The sequence below is a fragment of the Tamandua tetradactyla genome, chromosome 1 (genome assembly GCF_023851605.1).
Source record: "Tamandua tetradactyla isolate mTamTet1 chromosome 1, mTamTet1.pri, whole genome shotgun sequence".
NCBI classification, from domain to species: Eukaryota; Metazoa; Chordata; class Mammalia; order Pilosa; family Myrmecophagidae; genus Tamandua; species Tamandua tetradactyla.
Window position 1 is genome coordinate 141,924,929 of NC_135327.1, and position 26,915 is coordinate 141,951,843.

Consider the following 26,915-nt stretch of genomic DNA (forward strand, 5'->3'; position numbering starts at 1 on the left):
AACTTGCCTTGAAAGAAACAGATTATTTGATAACATCTATATTAATGGAATATAAAAAGCCAAATGTCAGGAAAAGAAGATAATTTTTCAAGGATAAAAGATGTGTTTATAAAGCTTTTTGCCTTTTCATAATGAAGATTTTCAACTTATTTTAAGAAATTTATATTTAGGATATATTCATAGAAAAGCAAAGTTTATTGATAAATTGTTTCTTTAAATGGCACATAATTTACAAGACTTGGTGACTGTTTAGTCTGATCATAGTTTTTTCTATATTCTTAACCTATATTTCTCTCTAGAAAATGTATAAAAGTTCCTTTATTTAGCATTGAAACACCAAACTTCATATTTCTACATGTCATCATCAACACTGAGGTCTAGTGCCATTTTCCGCATGAAATTCTTTTTTTAATACAATTTCATTGAGATATATTCACCCACAAAATAATCTATCCAAAGTATACAATCAATGGCTAACAGTACCATCATACAGTTGTGCATTCATCACCACAATTTTAGAACATATCCCTTACTTCAACAAAAATACACATAAAATTAAAAAGAATGCCCAAAACATCCCATTCCCCTTACCCCCCCCCCATTCTTTATTTTATTACCTATCTGCCCATACACTGGGTAAAGAGAGTGTCAGTCAAGAGGTTTTCATATGCTCACATGATAAAAGCTATTGTTTTACAATCATCATCAAGAATCCAGTCTATTGCAGTATAGCTCATCAGTTTCAGGTATTTCCTTCTAGCTTTTCCAATAAACTAGAAACTAAAAAGGAATGTCTATATAATACACAAGAATAACCTCCAGAATGACCCCTCGACTCTATTTGAAATCTCTCAGCCACTGAAACTTTGTTTTACTTCATTTCTTTTCCCTTTTTGGTCAAGAAGTCATTTTCAATTGCATGATGCCAGGGCTAGGCTCATCCCCCTGGGAGTCCACAAAACTCTCTTGATAACCCCCCACTAGAAGCCATCTCTCCTTTTTTGAGGAACTCCTATGGCATGTTATTTGTATCCCTCTATCATCCAGAGATTTCTATCCTGTATTGCAAATTTTTAAAAAATGTGTTTTTAGGGTCTCCTCTACTAAACCATAATCTGCTTGAGAGACAGATCCTATCTTTTAATTTACTAACTAAGTAGAATGATTATTACTAATATCGTTGAGTAAGTAAGAATAAACAAAACTGGAATGACTATAACATGCTGGCATTCAAGGATGAAATTATCATTCTCTTTTTAGCTCTGAGTACAGCTTGGATTTCAGTTCCAATTTGAAAGTTTATATTAACATTTCTATTTTGAACTTTCAATTGTCTATGCAAAAAAAGTTTAGTATCACAGAAAATCCAAACTCAGAGAGGCCCCCAAATCACGCTGATTGACTGTAGTTCGGAGTCAATATCCAGCAAAAATGTAATGATTTGCCAATGATTTCATGCATCTATAGATATATTCAACAAATTTTTAATGACTGAGTTTTGGTTCATAATTTCTTTGCTCTCAAAATTACTACAAAGTCACATCTAAACAGTCTTCCAAAGAGAGACTGGAGTATAAATAATGAGGTACCCCCTAGAACTTAGAAATTATTTGGGATTATGACTCAAATCACCTGTCATTCCAGGTTAAATCATGTCCCGCTTTCATTTGGCAAAGGTGTAATTATTAGACAGTTTAAAATATATGTTTTCTTTTACATAGCACTTGCGCAACTGGAGAAAACATACAACTATACCCATGGCTTTGAGGAACCTAGATTCATTCTTAAAGAAGTTCAAAAATAGACATTATGCAGTCTGCATTAACTCCAGTTTCATAGTTTAACAATTTTCATTAATACCTTAGTGCCAAAGAGCAATTTAATTTTAAATAATTTTTAAGGGAACAATCAACACCATGTCTTGCATAAAATAAACCAAAGTGAGGCACATTTCTGTAACTTACCATAAATTTGGATTCAATTCCAGTTGGTGGTAGGAGTCAAAGTCATCTCTGAGGATAACACTGTCACTATGTATTTCAGCTAAAGGAAAAACATTTAGAAAAAATTATACTAAAGCAATATATTTTGCTAAACAAAAGTGTCAATATGCTACATTCACTAAGAAGGACAGCATTTTAAATTAAAACTGAGTTTAACTGAGCAGCTGATTATATTTACTTTGCCCCTAAACTACTAAGGGACAAGGTTAAAGGCTCTCCTCTTAGAAACCTAGCAGTGTGGAAGCCACGGCTCCCAAGGAGAAACCTACCAAACTGTCGAGTGGCAGGAAGGGGTCAGCACTAATCCACAGGGAGAGGCCAAACACAGGACTCATGGCCCCCCATATACCCGTCAACAGCTCCCAAGAAACTATCTGGGGGAAATTCAATGTCTAATTTCATATTAAAGCAAGGAAGGAGAGGAACATTCTGGCTACTTATTTTTAACTAAGGTTGCTGATATTTGCTGTACTACTTCTTCTTTCTCTCCTACCCTGGATCTCTTTCTCTCATTCCCTATATTTGCTTGTTTCTAAAAATTTAATGCGTTTTAAATTGTTAGAGAGAAATTCTATGAACTACATAAGATAAATTATCCATATAAATAAATAAAATCACCAAATAAAGTCATATTAGAAGTCAGGAAGAAGACCAGAAATCATCCAAAGTTCTAAATATATTATCACAACACTTGAAACTGTACTGAATACCCATTTTTAAGCTCTAGAAGAACTTTGGGCATGCCAAGAACAGAGAATTATTTCATAAATTGTAGAGAACATGATATTTCTATGGAGTAGAGGGTAGGCAAGTAAAAACTATTTCATGGTCAGCTATAACATGAGTGTGTGCATTTTTAAGATTGTGTGAGAAATGATAATTATTTCTACTTAAACTTGTAAACAGTGAATCTACTACTTTAAAAAAACCTCTCATCTTATACCCACAGTTTACTGAGGGAGTTCATTTCAACCAATCAACATTCTCGGTGCCTTTACAATTTTGTCTGACAACACTCTCTGTGCCTTTATAATTTTGTCTAGTTAACCCATGCTTTCTGGAAAAATTAGAAGTATATCATCTAAAACACAAAAGACAAAAAAAAAAAGTACATCATCTGATTAATAAAAAAACAACGAAAATTTTTGTTACTTTGTCCAAAGGTGATATTTTTTGGGTATTCTGTTGTTGTTCACTGAAAAATAATTCACTGATTACCAGGTAATGAAAAACATGTCCAAATCTCAGGAAGCATAATTTCAAGTGCTCTTTGATGACGTCACCACTAATTGCTGACCTAGGCCCCTTTCATGGTAACAGGTAAATCAGCAGGTGAGCACATAATGAAGTCACTGGAAACCTGTGAATTAGCACATATTGAGAGGAATGGCTACCTAGAAACGAAGCCTTAGGCAGGAGAACGAGTGGACTATGGATTTACACTGGAGAGAATGCTGTGATCTATTCTGTGCATTGGAGTGATTTAATGATGTCTCCCAGAGATTAGATACAGTACCTGAAATGCCTACAGGGTGCAGTTCTCTGAGACACTCAACCTGGCTGAGACGCTGCTGGGCCACTGCAGGTCACCAGCCTGTTTCAGCTGCCAGAAGGCACGCTTCTAAGCGTTTACGTTAGTCTGCCAAATAAGAGCCCCAAGCTGTAGCATTACATAAAAGTAGAGCTTCTCAAGGCAGATTTTCCAAAGAGAAAAATAAATTAATTGGGTTTATAGGTTGAAAGGAAAAGCCCAAGAGACAAATGACTGACCTATCTGGAAGTCTCACAGTGAGAAGCATCTGAAAAGGCTGGAACCAGCTAAGATGAGCTCCTTTCATTCCTATTAAATAGTGTAGTGTAGGAAGCTGCTTTTAAAATAAGTCTTCACTGACACAAATGAGAAATTTAACTCTTAAAGATCACTTGTTTTCTACTTGACAAAGACAACTGGGTAAATCTCAGGGGTGATTTGTACATGTCTTTATTTATGCCCAAACATTGTATAGCACTGACTGTACATTTACAAATACAAATCTATTTCATCCTAATAACAGCCCTATGAGGTATGTACTATTATTGCTTCCATTTAACGATGAGGCACAGAAGATTTATGTAACTCGCTCAATGTCATACTGCTTGTAAGTGGTAGAAGTGAGATAAACCCAGGCACTCTGGCCCCAAACTCAGCACCCACTACATTACCCTGCCTCAAGAGCTGTGGGTTACTAGGTACATGGCACTATGAAAAGTTCACAGGGAAAATGAGAGTCGTTATTTACATGATGCCATGAAAAAAAAAGGACAGTTAGATATCTACACAGCTTTTGAAGAAAATACCACATTATCTTCTTATAACCCAGTCCTAATTTAAGCAGAAATCTCAAATCTGAAATGATCAATTCTGCCACACGGGCCTCTCTGTCCACTGCCTACATCCCCTACTATCATGGTGGTTAGGGGCTGGGGGAAAAGTCAGCAGTGAAGGCTCCACAAAGGGGCAGTCTGCTCCACACCCACCAGGATTCCAAGGACGAGGCTACTAACAGGTGTGAAACGCACTGCGAGAGCCCCAGCTGGGCAGCATCACTGCCACCTCTGCGAGGTTCTGTGCTCAAGGATTATCTGGACCCGAGTCTATATTCAGGAATAATCAATGAGTCAGGGAGGGTAGAGTTTCCTCACCTCTGTAGCATCTTCCCACATAGCCTGAGTGAAACAAGATCAAGCACTAAGACTAATGACATCAGGGTCTTAAATGCTTACCGAGATGTGGGTACATGGAGGCCTCTGTTGGAGCTGGATTGAGAAAGGGAAAAAAGGGAAAGATGGGTGATTAATAACAAAAGCAAAATCCAGCAGTAATCATAAATACAGTCACAAAATTTAGGTTACATTCAACAAATCACATGTTCAAAAAGAGCTTTTTTAGAGGAATAAAAGGAAAGTTCTAGTAAACAAAGGATAGTTACTTATATGGTTTAGTCAACTATTCCTTGCAACACACAACATAAATGTGATAGGATAACCTATGGATCTGCGAAAACCCTTTCCAAGCACCCATTACATCTCAGGAGCTATGCTGGCTGTTAGGGAAATAAGAGAAACACACTATCCTTGCCCTCAGAGGTCACGGTCTGAGGGGGCAGCTAGGACAGAGTGTAGTATGTGTATGATAGAGTGCCCACAAGGTGGGGGGACAGAAGAGCAAATCCAGCCTGACCAGGGGAAGTGGGGTATCAGGAGAGGCTTCCCAGAGATGATTTCTCCATTGAGTTTTGAAAGACTAATGGGAGGAAGCCAGGAAGGACCGAGGGAAGGGAGAGATGCTTCTCTTTGAAGTGAAAGTGGAACAGTATAGAGAGCAAGAGAGGATGGTCTTTTGGGAGAACTACAAGAAATTCAGCACAAGCAGATGAAAGTTTGAGAGGAGAGTAGAAAAGGTGCTGTTGGAAAGACTGAAAGAACAAGGTCATGAAAACAAATACCAAGGAACTTGTACTTCACCCTAAAAGCACAATGATCCTGGAACATCTGAGAACAAAGGAGTGGCATGTTCAAATACAAACTTTAAGAAAGGGTAACCTGACAACAATATGAGAACAGGCGATGATGGGGGGTGGGGTAAGACGGAAACAGAGAGAACTCTGGGGGAGCCATTTTAGTAAAATAAGGGAGATGCTGCAGGTGGTGGTGAAGAGAGAAAGGTGTGACAAGATAGAACCAACAACACTGAGTGATGGCTTGGGCACGGGGGTAAAGCAGAAGATGAAGTCCAAGATGAGCCCCAGGATTCTGGCCTAGCTGACCAGTGATTAGCAAAGAGAGGGTATGTATGCAGTGAGGAGCGGAGTAAGTGGATGTGTGGAACTGGAGTTAATGATCACGGGTTCCAGCGGAGGGGCAGCTGGAGCAGGACCTAGTCCATTACTGAGCATCTGCATGTGGCCAGGGTGCTGGGAGAACTCAGTGCTTTCCTTCATTTCCTCTACATTTAAATTAAACAACTAGCCAAAATAAGTGGTTCAGTGGTAGAATGCTCGCCTTCCACGAGGGAGACCTGGGTTTGAGTCCTGGACCATGCACACACCAAGAAACTAACCAAAATGAAATATATACATTTTTTTCTGTGAAACAGAACTTTATTAACTTGATAGGATTACACTGCATTTACAAATAAGAGCTTGATTTATTGCTTTGTTGATTATCTAGATTAAAGAAACTGATAGAGAAAAATGTTAATAATGCAGATTAAACTTAAAAGTATGCTGTATCATAGTGTGCACGGGTAGTTCAGTGGTAGAATGCTTGCCTTCCATGAGGGAGTCTGGGTTAGATTCCTGGAAGATGCACCCTGTTTCTATCTCCTGATGGTCTCTGCTATCAACGAAATATTCCCAGTTTATTCACTAATGTCAGTTCATATCAGTGGGACCATACAGTATCTGTCCTTTAGTTTTTGGCTAGTCTCACTCAGCATAATGTTCTCAAGGTCCATCCATGTTGTTACATACTTCATAAGTTTATTCTGTCTTAAAGCTGCATAATATTCCATCGTTATGTATATACCACAGTTTGTTTAGCCACTCGTCTGTTGATGGACATTTTGGCTGTTTCCATCTCCCTGCAATTGTAAATAATGCTGCTATAAACATTGGTGTGCAAAAGACACAAACAGACATTTACACTACATTTTAACAGCTACCCCATGTAAGTTATTGCCGGATGGTACCACACATGTCAAGCATGTACATCATCTCTATTATTATTTTTTTTTAACAGTTTTTTTTTTTTAACATGGGCATGCACCGGGAATCGAACCCGGATCCTCTGGCATGACAGGCAAGCATTCTTGCCTGCTGAACCACTGTGGCCCGCCCCATCATCTCTATTATTACACACAAACACAGCGTTGACCTAAGGGTGTCAGTGGACTGATTCAGGTAGAATGATACTTTTCTATGCGCTGATGTAATATTGTAATGAGTTTATTTGAATATTTTATGCAGACAACTTGAGTTACAGTGATATCTATGTAAATTATATTTGGTAATTAAGTTGAAATACATATTAAGTATAACATAACTAAACTACCTTTAGAGTTTATATTAAATGTACATAGATAAATTTTTAAATTTAAAATGAAGCCATGCTACTGATGAAGACTTGAGTAGGGTTGAAGTTGCTAGTTTTACAACTGGAATAGTATAGAAGGTAGCTCATGTTCAGTGAAGCTACTGAATATAGAATACAAGATACTTCCACCAATAGCAAAGATTGATTCAAATTTTGAAAAATCCAATATTTTGTGTTAGATTTAGATGAATAGTTAGATTTAGATAAGAGACACTTCCCCAATAATATTTTAGGTATAATTTTTTCTCAAAGGCCTTTCAAATTTATAAGGAAATGTCAATTCACTGTCTAAAAATTAGAATTCATGGTCTAGATATTTTAAAATTTATCATATCGGTCAAAGAAGAATTTCAGCCAGATATGAAAAACTACTTTCTATCATAATGGGCAAGAGTTTCTGCTATGTTAGATTAAAACTAGGCTTAACAGCATTTTTTTCTTTCTTTTTTTTGTATGCTATATGGCAGGTTTTATGTTTCATTATTTTTCCATATGAGTATCCCATTATCACAGCACCATTTGTTGAAATTTTTCTTCTTTTTTGGGGAAGTGCATGGACAGGGAATCGAATCTGGGTCTCCTGCACAGCAGACAAGAATTCTACTACTGAACTACCCTTGCACCCCTGACTTAATAGCATTTTAAAACAAGAGACTGAGTTTGTCTTATTGCTTCAAACCAACATGTGATACAAACAAAATATTTATGCTCAGTTTTTTGAAGCAGACGCTATAAAAAGTATCATGGATACAGTTGTTAAAATCTTTCAGTATACACATACAAATGTTTCAAATCATTTCCAGTTTAAGGAAGTCTTGAAAGAAACAGGAGATTCTTTTTAGTTTTTGGTATATTGGGGAGTGGCTGGAGGGAAGTACTTGAAACGGTTGAGCTGTATTCCAGTAGCCTTGATTCTTGAAAACAATTGTATAAAGATATAACTTTTACAATGTGATTGTGTGATAGTGAAAACCTTGTGTCTGATGTTCCTTTCATCCAGGGTATAGACATATGAGTGAGATATATGGATAAAAAATGAATAACTATAAGGGTTAAAATAAATTGGATAGATGGATATTCATTAAATATTCATTAAAATAGTGAATTTAATGATCTTTTTTTTTAACATTTTTATTGATACATCTTCACACCCATACAGTCCATACATGGTTGTGAGCCATTAACGAATGGCTCACAATATCATCATATAGTTATGTATTTGTCACCAAGATCATTTTTAGAACATCTGCATCACTCCAGAAAAAGAAATAAGAAAAAACATATACATCCCGGACCTCTCACCCCTCCATCTCATTGACCACTAGTATTTCCATCTATCCAATTTATTTTAACCCTTATAGTTATTCATTTTTTATCCATATATCTCACTCATATGTCTATACCCTGGATGAAAGGAACATCAGACACAAGGTTTTCACTATCACACAATCACATTGTAAAAGTTATATCTTTATACAATTGTTTTCAAGAATCAAGGCTACTGGAATACAGCTCAACGGTTTCAAGTACTTCCCTCCAGCCACTCCCCAATATACCAAAAACTAAAAAGGGATATCTATATAATGCATGAGAGAAACCTCCAGGGTAACCTCTCAACTCTTTGAAATCTCTCAGCCACTGAAACTTTATTTTGTCTCATTTCTCTCTTTCCCCTTTTGGTCAAGAAGGCTTTCTCAATCCCATGATGCTGGGTCCTGACTCATCCCAGGATTTCTGTCCCATATTTCCAGGGAGATTTACACCCGTGGGAGTCATGTTCCACATAGTGGGGAGGGCAGTAAGTTCACCTGCCAACTTGGCTTAAAGAGAGAGGCCGAGGCCACATCTGAGCAACAAAAGAGGTTGTGTGAGGGTGACACTTATGCATAATTTTAAGCAGACTTAACCTATCCTTTGCAGGAATAAGTTTCATAGGGGCCAACCCCAAGATCGAGGGCTCAGCCTACTGATTTCATTGTCCCCACTGCTTGCAGGAATATCAGAAATTCTCCAAATGGGGAGGTGAATATAACCTCCTTTCTCTCCATTCCCCTAAGGGGACTTCACAAATACTTTATTCATTGCCCAAATTACCCTGCAATATATCAGGGCATCATACTAAACTGGACAAACCAAAAAAATCTCTCACCCTATTCAAGATACCATGTATTTATGATGTTCAACTAAACTGACCATACAAATTAAAATAAGCAATATGCTATCCAAAATATAAATTTTGCACCAAATGAACATTTCTCCCCTTGGTCTCAAACTTGAGGTTTTACAATATGGACAATATCATCCTTTACCCTGTATTCTGATCTACCTTAGCCCTATCCAGATCAGCTTCCTTCATATCTCTAGCCAAGGTCTGATCTGTTTTACAAGTTTTTAAACAGTTTCTGAATGGGGTACTGCTGACTTTTATAGCTTCAGAGCTCTAACTCTGAGTCTCAGTTGTCACATAACTACCTGAAGTTTCTGGAAATGACCAGGTTATATACCAACAGCTCAGTATCTCAGAATTTAGAAATAACAGTTACACCTCCTGAATATATGTGACTGCTGTAAGAGCCTACAATCTAGGACCTTTTTACTGTAGGCTCCAACCTGATAACCCATGCTCTCAACTTTAGTTCACCAAGTTTTTATATTATACTTAGTCCATATTAGTGAGGCTTGATAATATTTGTCATTTTGCTCCTGACATTTCATTCAACATACACCTCTTAAGGTTCATTCACCTAGTTGCATGCCTCACAACTTCATTCCTTCTTGTTTAGGCTCAGTAGGCCATTGTTCGTAAATACCATAGTTCCCCTCCCATTCCTTAGTCATTGTACCCTTAGGCCACCTCCACGCATTATGGATCACAATCACTACCACCAGAAACACTAGTGTGCAAATGTTCATTCATGTCCCCACACTCAGTTCCTCCAAGTATATATTGAGCAATGGGGTTTCAGGATCATATGGCAACCCCCCCCTCCCTGCCCCAACCAGTCTCCTGTGGAACCACCACACTGCCCTCCAACGGGCTGCACCTCTCAGTTTCCATAGCGACAGTGAGTAGGTACATCTCTTTCTCCACATGTTCTCTCGCACTTGTTTCTCTGCTCATTCTTAAACAGTTTTATTCATACATCATACAATCCAACCTAAGTATATAGACATGCCTTTGCCACCATAATCTATATAAAAACATTGTCTTTCCTTCCACAAAGAATCCATACCTCTCCCTCGTGCCCTCTACCTATTGACATTTAGTTTTGGCATAATGCCTTTGTTATATTCAGTGGAAGCATATTACAATATTACTGTTGACTATAAACCCTAGCTTGCATTGATTGTACTTTTTCCATATACCATCCATTTTCGACATTTTGCAATGTTGACATTCATTTGTTTTCCCTCAGGCAAAAGTGTTTATTTATCTGTACATTTAATGACCATCATCTTCACTCTAGGCATTCCTACATTATACCATCTCAGTCTGTATCCTCTGTCTCTCCTTCATACATGACTCCAGCCCTTCTCCCTCAATCATACTCATATTCAGCTTCATTCAGTGTACTTATATTATTGTGCTACCATCAGGGAGTATTGTGTTAACCATTTCTGAATTTTTATAATCAGTCCTGTTGCAAAATCAGTATTCCTTCAGCACCAAATACCAAAGCTCTACCCTATTTCTATCTCCTGATAACCTGTATTCTTAATTTTAATTCTCAAAGTTCACTCATTAATGTTAGTTGATATTAGTGAGAACATGCAGTATTTATCCTTTTCTTTCAGCTAATTTCACTCGGCATAATGTTCTTAAGGTTTATCCACATTGTTACATGCTTCATGACTTTATTCTGTCTTACAGTTGTGTAATATTCCATTGTATGTATATATTAAATTTTGTTTAGCCACTCATCCATTGATGGACATTTGGGCTGTTTGCATCTCTTGGCAATCATAAATAATGCAAGAGCAACACATTGGTATGCAAATGTCTATTTTTGTCCTTGCCTTCAGTTCCTCTGAATATATACTTAAGTAATGGGATTGCTGGATTATATGGCAATTATATACTCAGCTTCCTGAGGAACCACCAAACTGCCTTCCAGAGCGCTTGTACCATTTTACAGTCCCCAAACAGTGGATAAGTGTGCCTCTTTCTCCACGTCCTCTCCAGCACCTATCATTTTCTGTTTTGTTTTTTTTTTTCATAATGGCTATTCTAGTGGGTATCAGATGATATCTCATCATAGTTTTTATTTGCATTTCCCTAATAGCCAATGAAGTTAAGCATATTTTCATGTGCCTGTTAGCCATTTGTATTTCCTCTTCTGAGAAGTGTCTGTTTATGTCTTTTGCCCATTTAAAAAATGGGTTGTTTGTCCTTTCGTTTTTGAGTTGAAAAATTTCTTTGTATATTCTGGATGCTAAACTCTGATCTGTTATGTGGTTTCCAACTATTGTCTTTCATTGTATTGGCTGCCTTTTTACTTTCCTGACAAAGTTCTTTGATTCACAAAAGTGTTTAAGTTTGAGGAGTTTCCATTTATCTATTTATTTTTTCAAAGCTTTGGGTATAAGGTCTAGGAGACCACCTCCTATTACAAGATTTATAAGATATTTCCCTACATTTTCTTCTAAAAGTTTTGTGGTCTTAGCTTTAATGTTTAGGTCTTTGATCTATTTTGATTTAATTTATATAGGGTGTGAAATATGGATCCTCTTCCATTCTTTTGCATATGGATATCCAGTTCTCCAAGCACCATTTATTGAAGATGTGGCTTTGTGCCAGGTGGGTAGGCTTAAGGCCCTATCAAAGATCAACCATCTATAGATGAGAGAATATATTTCTGAACACTCAATTTGATCCCATTGGTCAGTATATCTATCTTTATGCCAGTACTGTGCTGGTTTGACCACTGTAGCTTCATAATATACTTTAAAGTTGGGGAGTGTGAGACTTTCTGCTTCATTTTTCTTTCTCAAGACATTTTTAGCTATTTGAGGCACTCTGCCCTTCCAAATAAATTTGCTTATTGGGTTTCTATTTCTGCAAAGTAAATTTATGGGGTTTTAATTATTATTGCATTGAATCTATAAATCAATTTGGGTAGAATGAACATCTTAACTATATTTAGTCTTTCAATCCATGAATACGATATGCCTTTCCATTTATGTAGGTCTTCCATGATTTCTTTTAGCAATTTCTTATAGTTTTTTAGTGTATAGGTCTCTTGCATCCTTAGTTAAATTTATTCCTAAATATTTTATTCTTTTGGTTGCTATTGTAAATGGATTTTTTTTCTTGATTTCCTCAGACTGCTCATCATTATTGTACAGAAACACTACTGATTTTGGGGTGTTGATCCTGTACCCTGCCACTTTGCTGTACTCATTTATTATCCAGTAGCTTTTCTGTAGATTTCTAGGGATTTTTGACATATAATATCATATCATCTGCAAACACTAAGAGTTTTACTTCTTCCTTTCCAATTTTGATGCCTTGTATTTCTTTTTCTTCTCTAATTGCTGTGGCTAGAATTTCCAGCAGTGTTGAAAAACAATAGTGACAATGGGCATCCTTGTCTTGTTCCTGATCATAAAGGGAAAACTTTCTGTCTTTCCCCATTGAGGATGATGTTAGCTGTGGAATTTTTATATATTCCCTTTATCATGTTGAGGAAGTTCTCTTCTATTACTATCCTTTGAAGTACTTTCATCAAGAAAGGATGTTGAATTTTGCTAAATACCCTTTTTACATCAATCAAGATGATCATGTGTTTTTTACACTTTGATATGTTGATGTGCTTTATTATATTAATTGATTTTCTTATGTTGAACCATCCTTGCATACCTGGAATAAATCCCACTTGGTCATGGTGTATAATTCTTTTAATGTGCTGCTGGATTCAATTTGTAAGTATTTTGTTGAGGACTGTTGCATTTATATTGATGAGATTGATCTGTAATTTTCTTTCCTCATATAATCTTTGTTTGGCTTTGGTATTAGAGTGATGTTGGCTTCATAGAATGAGTTAGGTAGCTTTCGCTCATCTTCAAATTTTTTTAAGAGTTTGAGCAGGTTTAGTTCTAATTCTTTCTTGAATTCTTGGTAGACTTCACATGTGAAACCATCTGGTCCTGGACTTTTCTTTTTTGGGAGCTTCTTGATGACTGATTTGACCCCTTTACTTGTGATTGATTTGTTGAGGTAATCTATTTCGTCTTGAGTAAATGTTGTTCATGCCTTTCTAGGAAGTTGTCTATTTCATCTATGTTGTTTAGTTTATAGGCATACAGTTGCTCATAGTATCCTCTCATTACCTCCTTTATTTCTGCAGAGTCAGTGGTTCTGTCCCCTCTTCCATTTCTGATTTTATTTATTTGTATCCTCTCTCTTGTTTTTTGTCAACCTAAGTAAGGGTCCATCGATTTTATTGATTTTGACGAAGAACCAATTTCTGGTTTTGTTGATATTCTCTATTGTTTTCATTTATTTCTGCTCTAATTTTTGTTATTTCTTTTCTTTTGTTCACTTTGGGATTAGTTTTCTGTTCTTTCTGTAGTTCTTCCAAATGAACAGTTAATTCCTCAAATTTTTCTCTTTCTTCTTCTTTTTCTATTTTTGTCATGGGCAGGCTCTGGGAATTGAACCTGGGTCTCTGACATGGCAGGTAAGAATTCTACCATTGAGCCACCATTGCCAGTCCTTCTTTTTTAATATAGGCATTTAGGGCAATAAATAGCTCTCTCAGCACTGCTTTTGCTGCATCCCATAAACGGTGATAAGTTGTTATTTCATTTTCTTATACCTTGAGATATTTACTGACTTCTTTTGTAGTTTCTTCTCAGCCCACTGACTGTTTAAGAGTGTGTTTTAGCCTCCATGCATTTGTGAATTTTCTGGGTTATTGATTTCCAACTTCATTCATTATGATTCAAGAAAGAGTTTTATGTGAATTCAATCTTTTTAAATTTATTGAGACTTGCTTGTGACCCAGCATATGATCTATCCTTGAGAATGATCCATGAGCACATGAGAAAAATGTGTATCTGGCTGTTGTGGGGTGTAATGTTCTGTAAATGTCTGTTAAGTCTAGTTTATTTATTGTATTATTCAAATTCTCTGTTTCTTTATTGATCTTCTGTCTAGATGTTCTATCTATTGATGACAGAAGGGAATTGAAGTCTCCAACTATTATGGTAGAGGTGTCTATTTCTCCCTTCAGTGTTTTCAGTGTTTGCCTTATGTATTTTGGAGCACTGTAGCTTGGTGCGTGAATATTTATGATCATTATACCTTCTTGTTCAATTGTTCCTTTTTTAAATACTTAGTGTCATTCTTTGAGTCTTTTAATTGTTTTACATTTAAAGTCTAATTTGTTGGACATTGGTATAGCTACTCCTGCTCTTTCCAGACTGCTGTTTGCATGAACTATCTTTTCCCAACCTTTCACTTTCAACCTATTCTTGTCTTGGGGTCTAAAATGAGTCAGCATATAGATGGGCACTGTTTTTTAATTCATTCTGCCAGTCTATGTCTTTTGATTGGGGAATTTAATCCATTAACGTTTAGTGTTATTATTGTAAAGGCAGGACTTTCTTCTGCCATTTTGTCTTTTGGATTTTATATGTCATATCTAATTTGGTTCTCTTTTTACCTTCTCTGATATAGTCTGCATTTCTACACTCTTCTCCAGACCTCTCTCTCCTGCCTTTTCCTACCTGCCTTTAGTGCTCCCTTTAGTATTTCTTGCAGAGCCAGTCTCTTGCCTAAAAATTCTCTCAGTAATTGCCTGAAAATATTTCAATCTCTCCCTCATTTTCAAAAGACAAATTTGCTGAGTATAGAATTCTTGGTTGGCAGTTTTTCTCTTTTAGGATCTTGAATATATCATATCACTGACTTCTTGCATCCATGGTTTCTGCTGAGAAATCCACACATAGTCTTATTGGGCTTCTCTTGTATATGATGGATAGCTTTTCTCTTGCTGCTTTCAAAATTCTCTCTGTCTTTGACATCTGACAGTTGATTAATGTGTTAGTTAGATTCAGTTGTCAACTTGGCCAGGTGAGCATACCTAGTCTTGTTGCTGTGGACATAAGCCAATGGTACGTGAACCTCATCTGTTGCTAATTACAACTGCAGTCGGCTAGGAGGCATGTCTGCTGCAATGAGTGACATTTGACTTAATTGGCTGGTGCTTAAATGAGAGAACGCAATGTAGCACAGCTAGCAGCTCGGCATTCCTCATCTCAGCACTAGCAGCTCAGCCTGAGTCTTTGGAGATGCAGAAAGAAGTCACTCCTGGGAAAGTTGTTGGAACCCAGGGGCCTGGAGAGAAGACCAGCAGAGACCATCTTGTCCCTTCCACATAAGAAAGAACCTCAGTGGAAAGTTAGCTGCCTTTCCTCTGAAGAACCAACAAAATAAATCCCCTTTTATTAAAAGCCAATCCGTCTCTGGTGTGTTGCATTCCGGCAGCTAGCAAACTAGAACAATTAATAACTGTCTTGGAGTATGTCTGTTTGGATCTATTCTGTTTGGGGTATGCTATACTTCTTGGATCAGTAATTTTATGTTTTTCAGAAGGGATGGGAAATTTTCAGTGATTATTTCCTCCTTTAGTCTTTTCTCCTTTTACCTTCTCTTCTCCTTGTGGGACACCCACAACACATATATTCATGTGCTTCATGATATTATTCAATTCCCTGAGACCCTACACATATTTTTCATTATTTTCCCTGTTTGCTTTTGTGTATTAGATTTCAGATATTCAGTCCTCTAGTTCATTAATCCTTTCTTCTACCTCTTCAAAACTATTGCTGTAGGTTTCCATTTTTTCTTCTATTGTTCTGTGATTTGTTTTTTCAACTTTTTAGTTCTTCTCTTTGTTTGCCCAATGTCTTCTTTATATCCTCCCTCAATTTATTCATTTGATTTTTGATGAGATTTTCCATGTCTGTTCAAACATCCTGAACTAGTTGTTTCAACTCCTGTATCTCATTTGAAGTGTTGGATTGTCACTTTGACTGAGCCACATCTTTGATTTTTCTAGTATGACTCATTTTTTCCTGGTGTCTAGGCATTTGATTTTCTTAATTAGTTTATTCTGGAGGTTGTTTTCACCCTTTTGCCTAGTATTTTCTTGCAGGATGGCATTGTACTCTATCTGTTCTTTGACATTCAGTTCAATTTATTCTAGACCTCTAGCACAGGTTTTGTCTAACTGATTAGAAATTTTCAGTTCTTATTTTTCTGTTTCTTGCCCTGCCTATATGGAGCCTTCTTTTTCTTTTTCCTTTTTCTTTTCTTTTTTTTTTTGAGGAGGGTCTCCTCAGATATTATAGACCCCAGCCAGATTTTCTCAGAACAGACAGGCCCATGTCTCAGGAGAAAAGAGAAGTGAGGATCAGTTTTCCCTGAGAGTGAGACCCAGAAAGTCGTCAGACTTTCCTATGAAGCCTCTACCCTCTGTACTTTTCCTATCCTGCCAAGCATGTGGTACTCCTCTGCCTGTGGCTTCTCACAAGATTAAAATAATGCAGTACCTTTAATTTCAGCAGACTCTCCCTGCCAGGGGTGTGGTTGAGACAGAGGTGAGGTAATAAAATGGCTTTAATTGCTTCAGTTTTCCAGACCATGGGGCCTGAATTCCTTGAAGGAGAGATTACACTTGAGCTGGACCCCACCCACTTTGTCTTGGGGAAAATGCACCCTTTAAGGAATTAACACCTTTCATCTGACAACTTACTTTGTCTCTCCAACAAGCTTTATTCCACCCTTGCCTGGGGCAGTGCTGATAACTGACAGTGCTTCCAGTTCTGTCTAATGAGCTGTTAAGGAAGAAGTTTTTAAAAAAAGCAAAAGGGGGGAAAAAAGTCTTTTCAGAGCAGACCCCTGCTCCTTAAATTTTCAATCAAGAGCTCTATTTGGTACGTAGCTCTATGTATCTCCAGGCTCTATGTGCCCCGTTTCTTTTCCAGTATTTTTGCTGTCCAACCCAAAAAGCCTTTTTTTTCCCCCTTGTCAGTCCCAGCCCAAAACCTCTTAGCTCTTTTAGTGCTTATTCCAGGTTTATCTGTGCTGGTGACTTGTTTTCAATAGTCAAAGTGTGTTAATTAATTCTGCAATTGAAGCTTGGTTGAGCTAAGACCTTGCTAAAGTCTGTTTCCTTTCTCCTGGGGGAACCAGCCTGCTATGCCTGTGAGGAGGTGCTAGCCTCTGTGGCTTGGAGGACTGACAGAATTAGTATTTGTAAAAACCTGCCCAGCTGATTCTGATGGAATGCCTGGTTTAGAAACTATTGGTCTTAATCATGCAACCCAGTCCTTATTTTTGTAGCATGTTGAACTTTTCTCTGTATTGTGCCTTTTCTTCTAAATATAATTAAGTTCCTCAAAGGCAGAAAATATGTCAAGCCAAGATTCCAGCCAAAACTGGTAACAGATTCTCAATAAATACGAAAGCGGATTGAAAGCTATTTCTTAGTTACAATACATTTTCTGACATTTTGGAAAATGATCCATTGAAGATTCAAACCTTAGAAAAATGCCTATGTGTACTCATAGCATTGACAAAAAGTCCTTTAGTAAAATGGTCTGGGCAGTGTAAACACCAAATAAGTGTCCATCTGGATTTAATTTAACTCAGCAAATTTAAATCATGTTTTAAATCATTAATTAGGAAGACAAAATTCAACATTTTTTAGCAAAATTATCCGGTCTGAGATAACCAAATGATATGGTTTATTACATTATTTCCCCGAAAAGAGATTTATGCTTATTATACATTCAACTTAATGCAAGGAAAAAGTACTAATTTCCTTGAAAAACAACCACACATGAATGATGTAAAAATGGCTCAAAATCTAGTAAAGTACTGTGCCTGGGAAGCTTATTTTAATGATCTCTGAATAAATGATGCTATCAATCTAGTTTTATGCACTCTAAACAAATTTTCTAAGTCTCTAGAAAATTAACCATCTTTTCCATATTTTACTGGGATAAATGAATGACAGAAACATTAGAGTAGGTAGACTGAAGAAATATCACATATTCAATATCATTTATTTCACTCCCACTTGGATAGTACTTGCCTTGCCTCATACTTGTGAACAAGGATGAATTACAAAGTTCCTGAATTATACGACTTTGGTACACATGTCCTTAATCTTCTATTAAATTTAAAATGTATGCTTGCCAGACAGGTCCTAATCTGTCAACCTCCCAGGTGCTTATTCAGTGGCATATCTCTATGTATATCTTCCCTGCTTCTCTGTCATTGAATTGGTTCTGACTCATCCTTCTAGATTGCTAAAATGGTTTCATGTCCACCTTGTGTTGGTCTCTTATTGATTCTCTGCCTCTTCAATGAAACTAGACAGCCCTCCATCCACCTTCCACCTTGGCCCAGTTTCCCAACATCTTTATTCTGAAATTTGCATGTCAGATGCTAGCTACCACAAATGCTGCAAAATGGCTTATTCTGGGAATTGTTCCTGAGAATGAGAAAGAAAAGAAATATTCCTAAAAGAGTGGACTTTGGATAGAGCAATAGAACGCACCTGAAAGAAAAGTGGAAGCCTGGGTTAAGCAACCATAACTAGGCACAACAGAGGATAGAATGAGGGAAGGGGCCCTGTTAGTTGTCAGAGGAGAATGAATTGGAGAGAGGGGAAGGGAAGCTTAACTGGTTCTGGGCATATCACTAGAGAAGATTGATGTATGGTCCTGATTTAGCTTCACTGGTGAGGCTCATGATACCAGATAAGGAGGCTGGACAAACTAAATTGTGAGGAAAAGCTCACCTTTTATCCTAACACAAAATTGGATACTCCCAGATTCACAAAAACTATTAGTTATACACCCTACATTACATAAAAAATTTACTTTTGAAAAAAGTACAGGGAGTTAATTTTGGTTTACACAGGCACTTTATTACTTATTAAATTACATATCTTCCCATAAATATTGGGGCAATTCTGCTTAATATGAAATTTCTGCCAATAGCTTATAAACCTTTGTAAACAGTTTAATGGTTAGAGATCAAACATTCAATGGCATTTTACAACTAGAATGTAACTATCATGTACCATATCCTGTGGTTGGATTTCTTGAATCACTACATGAAATCAACTGAACTCTGAACTCTGAACATCTATTAGTTTGTCAATAATCTCATGCAAGGTGGTAAGTTCAATACCTGTATTAATAGATCAACAGAAAGTGGTCAATAAATTTGTGTACATAAATTCCAAATCTCATTCAGAATAATCACATTTCTCTGGAATCTTTAACCACAAACTAAATAGCCACAAAAATTACAAATACTATGTCCTTTGTGAAGTATGATCAAATTCAAATAACTGGACAGAATTGGAAACTGAATTTAAAGTATTTCTTGAAAATTAAAGGCGTATGCCAAATGTCATTGAAATGAATCAGTTTAGCTAAAAGTTATCATGGAGATCAAAGAACAGATAAATATGAACTGCTAACAGGCAACTTAAAACAATGATTCTACTTTGCTTAAAAAAGAAAAACAGCAAAAAATAAAAGTAAAAGCATGCCAACAGAATGTAGGAATGACTATGGAATCTCACTAAAGCTACCATGTTAAAAGGCTGCCTTCAGCAAAGGATTAAGAATGAAGACATGGCATATCTTGATTTTCTTTTTGATAAAAAAATAAAAATCTTTAAAATTATCAAGTATAATTTTAACTCAATTCAGGTTGAGTTAAAATTATATATAATTATAGCTCAATTCAGGTTGGTAGCAATTTTAACCAGGTAAGGATTGATAAGCGAGGATCTGCTTAATCTGATTCATCACAGAACTCCCAAGAACAGGTAAACTGGGAAAAATTTGGAGATGGTCAAAGTTTTAGACACATTTACACTCCTTTCATCTTAGACAGGTAATAAGTGTTTCTATGAGTGCCAAATTCCTCATAAACCTGCACTGCATGCTTTATTTTTCTCAACTTCTTCAGTTGCTTGTAATAGTGGTTTGAAGCTCTATGTACCCCAGAAAAACATGTTATTAAATTTAATCCCATTCCCGTGGGTATGAATCCATCGTAAGAAGCACCTTTTGATGAGGCCACTACAATTAAGGTTTGATCCACCTCAATCAGAATGGGTCTTAATCCTCTAATTGGAGTCCTTTATAGAGAATGAAATTCAGACAGAAAGACAGAAAGTCATGGAAGCAAGAAAATGAAATCAAAAGAACCCGGAAAAGAAGGGAGAGAACAGCAGATGCCTCATCATGTGCCTTGCCACGTAGCAGAGAAACAAAGGATCACCAGCAGTCAGTCTTCAAGAAGAAGGCATAACCTTGATTTGGACATTTTCCCAGATTCAAAACTGTAGGCTATTACATTCCCTTTGTTAAAGCCAACCCATTTCATGGTATTTGCTTTGACCAGCCTAAGAAACTAAAACAGTACAACCTAAATGTATTTTTCTTCAAATTCTCTCTCCAGCAGCACCCATCACCATGATTTGTTTTGGTAGAACACAAAATTTTAGACTAGTAATTAAATACTTCAGTGATATTCTGTTTTTTTTTTTGTTTGTTTGTTTGTTTGTTTTGCTTAGTCCAGCATTTTCCTACATGGTAAAATACTACTAAATGCCTGAAAATTTGGTATGCATTTTCCTAAGATTTCATAGACTATATGAAGAGGATAGTAACAAATTTTTAAATGCATAAGATAATACAGTCGAGAACAAAAGAAACCTGAATCATTGTTTTTAGAAAGCACTCTAAAATTTCTTTGAAAAAATATATTGCTATAGAAGTTCCTTATTCAGTTGGGCTATTCTTGAAGTTATTTGCTAATCACCATGAACTACCATAAGAAAGAGAGAGAAACTGCTTTGAATGAGTACAATAACTTCACACTAATGCAGATTTGATAAAGGCAATGACGCAGGGAGTTATGTGTAACACAGTTATGAAACTGTCCATGAAAGGCCCAATTCATATCAGTACAAGAAATCAATATCACAAGGATGTGGGCAATTTGGCTTAACATGAAATTTCTACCTATAACTTGTAAACTCTTATAAATAGTGCTATGGTTAGATGTCAAACAACCTATTTTCCATTCCTCTGCCACTCAGTAGACATTAATCTTACTTTTACTGTGAATGAAAATATCTATTATCATTATTTTCCAATCTTTCAAACACAATTAATGTTGGATATCTATTGCTTAGCATTAGATAGAGTTACTCTGTGAATAACATTACCTTTCTTTTACTAAACACATTTTCTCTATTATCTCCATTAATTTCAAGCATCTCACAGATTCTAATTTACAATTTACCCTGACAATATTGGCATTAGTCAAGACAGCATTCATTGAGTTTTGTAGATAAAATGGAAGATGGCAGATTCCTGTAAACCTCAACAGGTAGCAAATGCCTCTGATTTTTTATTAGCATCTAATAATTTCATTTGGATCTTAGGTTCACAGTTATTCTTTTTTTTCTGCACCACATTTCAAAAGCTTAAACTACTGGGCATTTCTTTATTGTGAATACCATAAACATGGATCATGACATAGTTTCTCTATATTAAACTGAAGCAAAATTCTTTCCATCATCAATTCAATTTGTCCAAGAGACAAATTACATGCTAAAAGTCAAGAAAAGCTTCATTTTTCAAAAAGCATTTCTGTGTGTGTGCTCCTTCTGAAGTTGAGCCCACCAGCATCTTGTTAGATCACAGCAGTTGAAACTGAGGTTGTGTCTAATTCCTCAAAGTTTATTCTTATAACAAACTAGTTTTTCTTTTAACTGACTTATTTTGAAGGAAACTTTTAAGTAATCCTGTGACTCCCCAAATACAGTAACACTGATAATTACCAGCCAACTTGTTAACAAATTATTCAGTACAAAGGATGGAGGCTTCAATAATGCTGGGCAGAAAAAAGGGATGCCCAAACAAATCTTTTTGTCAGACTAAATGGGAAGTGGTTAATGAGCTTTGTTGCTAATATTATCGATTACTTAAAAAAAAAAAAGCCTTTCAATCAGGTAAGCACTATATATATGATGATAGGCAATTCTTACAACTAAAGGTATTATGTTAGGGGAAATACACATCTCTTGAATCATTTTGGAATTCAAAGCCCCTAGGTAGTTTTGCCTCAGGTATTTCTTCACCTAATTTGAAATTCAAATGTATTAAACTTCCAAAGCTAAATATGACAAATTAGACATGGTCTATGAAGTTACCATTTAATGAGCTATGAACCTAGACTTTCATCTCCCCAGGAATAATTTCTTTATTACTTTTTTGTATTTTATTGCAATAAAACACCATTTGACCTTCAAGTATGATAATTAAGCTTCCAAAAATGTTATAAATTTAGAGTGAAAATAGTTCTCGCTCTGTTCAGGAATTTACTTATGATCAGTATAAAAGATCACTTAATATTTAAAGATAGCTAAATTATACACAGAACCAGCAATATTAGGAAATATTTTTCTCTTCACTCCCTCTTCCATTTCCCACCTCAATTTGATTTGTGTCTCCTAACAACTTTGCATCTCTCATATTTTAAAATAAATGAAATAAGAGCAATCCCAAAATATATCTTTCAAACCTATGACTGGGGGACAGAGAGCTTTTCAGGTAAGATTTATTCTATTATAAGCTGTCAATAAACACTAAAACTTGTGACTCATTGTCTTACCATGTTCATGCCCCATCTTTATTGGCGGGAAAGCCATCTATTTTTAAAAAAATAGGCCTATGATATAAATAAATGTTTTTTAAGTGAAAAACCGAAATATAAAATATCATGTGAATTTTTATTTTTTAAGTATTACTGTGTAATGTTTTCCTTCTTTTTAATCTTAGACTTTGAGAACTTGAAAAGATTGAAGGTCAGAGATAGGGCATTGGAGAGGAAAAGAAGCTACAGATTGACCTGAAGTCTGAGCACACACAGCTTGTAAAAAACATTCAGAGGGAGGAAGGAAAGCCATTAGGATGATGAAGATGGTTACTTCAGGACTTGAAAGAAGTTTCTCATGGTTTCTTACAAAGGAGAAACTGAGCAATGGAGTGAAGATATCTGCAGTAACAACCATCCAACTGTGGGTTTGTAGGGAAGCTGTTCCTATAAAGTTCATCAATGCAGAAGGAGCACATAATACTGCCTAAATATAGTTGTGAACACATTTCTGGAGCACAGGAGGTGCACGCTGGCCAGCAAATAAAGGCTTTAGAGTAGTTCAACAATTTTGGACAGGTATACCTACTCTATGCGGCTCAATCATTCCCTCAACTAATATTTGAGTGCCTACTAAGTGCTAGGTATTGCGCCAAGTTTTTTGAATATAAAAGTGACCTAGTCCCTGAGAGATCAAGGAATTCAAAGCACAGTAACAAAACTGAGAAGTCAATTCATTACAATGCAATATAGTGAAATAAATCTAATAGTGAATACAAAGTGGTGTAGCATTAAGATACCGGAATGGAAGTCTGATCTATAAGGATGAGTTTGACTCCACCAATTAGATGCAGGAGCAAGTAAAGAGGAAGGTATTCCAGGGAAAGGAATTAGCATATGTGTAAAGCTGAGAGGTAGGGGGCAGAAAGATTTGTTTGGTGAGTTTAACTGCTTATTACAGCTGAAGCAAAGAGTTTGGTGGTAAGGGAGCATGGGAAAGGTGGAGGAGAGGCTAAATGCAGAGATGAGGTTAAAGACAGAGGCCAGATCATGGAGGGGCCTAAAAGCCAGGCTGAGGGGTTTTAACTTCCATCAAGGCAGTTGGGGATAGCTACAGGGTTTGAGGCTGGGAATAAGATAAGGTTTGTGTTTATGAAAGACATTTTGATAGATGTATGGAAGGCCTGAATCAAAGCAATGAGAGTAGGGTTGAAAAGAAAAGGATTGGTTTAAGAGATATTGAGATGTCTTGTATATAGACATGAAGGGCAGAAAGGAAGGAGCAAAGAAATGTTATTTAATTTTCTGTTTTAGTAACTGGGTTGATTATGAAGTCACTAACCAGAACTTCAAAAAAGGAGGCCAAGATTTGAGGAAATAAATGTCAAGGGCAGTTTGGAATGCGTGGTGCTTGAGGTATGTAAAGGGTTTCCAAATAGAGATGCCCCATAATAATGATATCTAAAATGTATGGATATATATATGTGCTAGCCATTATGCTATGTACTTTATGATTGCATTTAATCTTCACAACTTTACTAAGTTCCTTGGGGACATATAACATTGTGCCATGCTCTTGAGCACGGTATAGGGCTGTCAAAAAGGTAGGCACTATTATTTTCCCTGTTTACAGATGAGGGCACTGAGACTCAGGGAATTAGATAGCTAGAGCCAGAGCAGAAATTCAAACCAAAGTGTATATGGCTCCACACTCTATGTTCTTGACCTCTTTGCATTACTGACTCCCTGAGTAAGGAGCAAGAAAATAGAGTTCAGGAGAGGAAATTCATAGGCGTGAATGAGATCATCAGAGACAATATAAGAGTGAGAAAGCAGCTGGAGGACACAATTACTGCCAATCCCAGAATGTACTACGTGTGAAGAAGAGGAACTGATTAAGGAAACTGAGAAGGAGCTGGGAAGTCAGGGACGGTGAGGGGCAGAGTCCTTCAGATTAGGGGGCACCTAAAGCAGGTCCCCGGTGACCTGGAGAAGGAGGCTTCCGTGGAAAGTGGCAGAAGAATCCAGTTAGCTGGGGTTAGGAGTGAGGCCTGGGAGCACACGCTGCTCTTTCAGGAAGTTGGGGTGTGAACGAGAACGATGACCGGAGGGGCAAACAGGGTGGAATTCTTGTTCAAGGTAGGAATGGTCTTGGCATGTTTAAATGCTGAGGAGGAAGTGCCAGTGAAGGACAGATGAAGATACAGAGAGGAGAGGTCAAAATGGTCAGAGCAAGGTCAGAGGAGATGGAGGACGCAGGGACAAAGCTCCAAAGCAGAGTGCTGTTCCCACTGAATTTATTATCCCTTGTAAATGTGTTTTGCTCCTTATTCTTCAGGTCTGGATCTGGATCAGTATATCCCTATTATATGCTATTTAAGAACAGGATGTGAAACTGCTGTCTACCATCACACAACTCTTATGCATCTGGTGTAGAGCTCCACACAGGGATAAAACACAATATGTGTTAATTTCTATTAATGGATTCCAACTATTAAAAACACAATTAGGACAATCTGTGTTAATTATGGTATTAAAAAAGCTAAATTTTCATGTGTACATTAAAAATAAGTTTGAATTAATAAGTTGATGAAATAACTGGGACTTAGGTGTGTTTCTAACACCTTTGCCTCCTTCTCTCCCACATTCTTGCATAGATCCAAACTTAGGCTTTGTCATTCAAATCATGGAGGAATCAAATAGATTATATAAGCAGCATGAATAGGACGCATATTTCTATGGGATTTCAGAAGAACTCAATGTCAAATTCTTCTCAGGCATAAATCTTGGTGTTTTGACTTTGGACTAGATAAAGCTGTCAAGTGGGAATGTATACACCCTCAGAACTGAAAAGAAAGCTGTTTAAATCTATGTTCAATCACCTTGAGATAAATAGAACAGAACCAGTCCCAAACATCATTCTTTTGAAAATTAAAAAAGTAGGTGGACCTACCCAGAGCCAGCAACAAGGAATTTACTGTGGCCACATTAGTCTTTGGTTATCCAAGAGGACAGCTTATCTGCCTTCAGGGACACGTGCCTGCCACAGCCCCAGGGGGGCCTCAGTGCCTTGCCATGATTGGAGAACTCTAAGCAAGACTGGGGGTTCCTGGATGGTTTCCACAAACCTCCTAATTTAACCACCTTTGTTTGTAAGTTACAAAGCCATGAACAGGAGTAATAATTGCTAAAGTGAAATTTACACTACAAAACAGCCACAAGGAAAACAGATGTCTTTGGCCAGCAAATATTTTTATGTTGAGCAAATTCAAATGAAACATATTATTCATTATGTCTCGCTTCAGCTATTAAAGAAGATATGATAAAACCCAATTCTGGCTATTAGAGAGAAACAGGTCTGAATTAATAAAGAATTTATATTTTATATATAAACTGCTCGGTAACAAACATAGCCAAGGGAAGATTCTGGTAGCTGTCATCTATAATTCATGCAATATTATAGCATAAAAAAACATTCCTAAAGTGCTAGAAAATATCTCTGAAGTAGGTTAAACACCCATTCACATTATGGACTTATTTATCAATTTCTTTTCCATCTCACACCACTTTCACCAACCCCTAATATAATGGATTTTAAAATTCCAGAGTTTGGGGTCTGAAAGAAGTGTATACACTATCTACCACCATGATCCGAATAGCTTTTAAAGAATATATCCACATTTTCTATTACTCAGTGTTTTAAGAGTGATGAACAGCCAAAAAACTGCTGAGCCTGGAAGAAAGCAGCCAAGGTTTTCTGCTCCAGCTGTAAGCCTGACCCCTTTCCTCCTGACATAAAACATTTACCTTTGGTTACATCCACTTCCAGCTACCAACAACAGAGAATTCCAGCATAGTTTATAAATGGCATGCACCCTTTGGGGGCACTACAGGGCACGGCTTCTGTCGGCTGCTAAGCCGGCCATCTGGCCTTGCTAAATAATCAATGTGTGTGTCTGAAGAGGGTGTGCCAAGAAGCTCACAGGCCATCATTCTTCCTGCTCCATCCTCACTGAGGTTTGTGCACATTGCTGGACCAGCCACAGCTGAGCTGACACACGCTCACATCGGCGTAA

General features: G+C 36.8%; 1 protein-coding gene across 11 annotated transcripts in view; it reads right to left on the minus strand.

Annotated features, from left to right (window-relative positions):
* The window catches only part of RELN (reelin), a 530,878-nt gene that overhangs the window by 280,168 nt on the left and 223,795 nt on the right, over positions 1-26,915 (minus strand). For 9 of the 11 annotated variants that reach the window (XM_077158967.1, XM_077158900.1, XM_077159048.1 and 6 more), the window contains 2 exons: positions 4,767-4,799; positions 1,965-2,043 (listed from right to left, as the gene is read on the minus strand). In XM_077158967.1, the coding sequence (XP_077015082.1) occupies positions 1,965-2,043; positions 4,767-4,799 (112 nt within the window). Of the gene's footprint in view, positions 1-1,964; positions 2,044-3,155; positions 3,277-4,766; positions 4,800-26,915 lie in introns of those variants that run through there. The other 2 variants (XM_077159092.1, XM_077159145.1) reach the window with 2 other exon arrangements.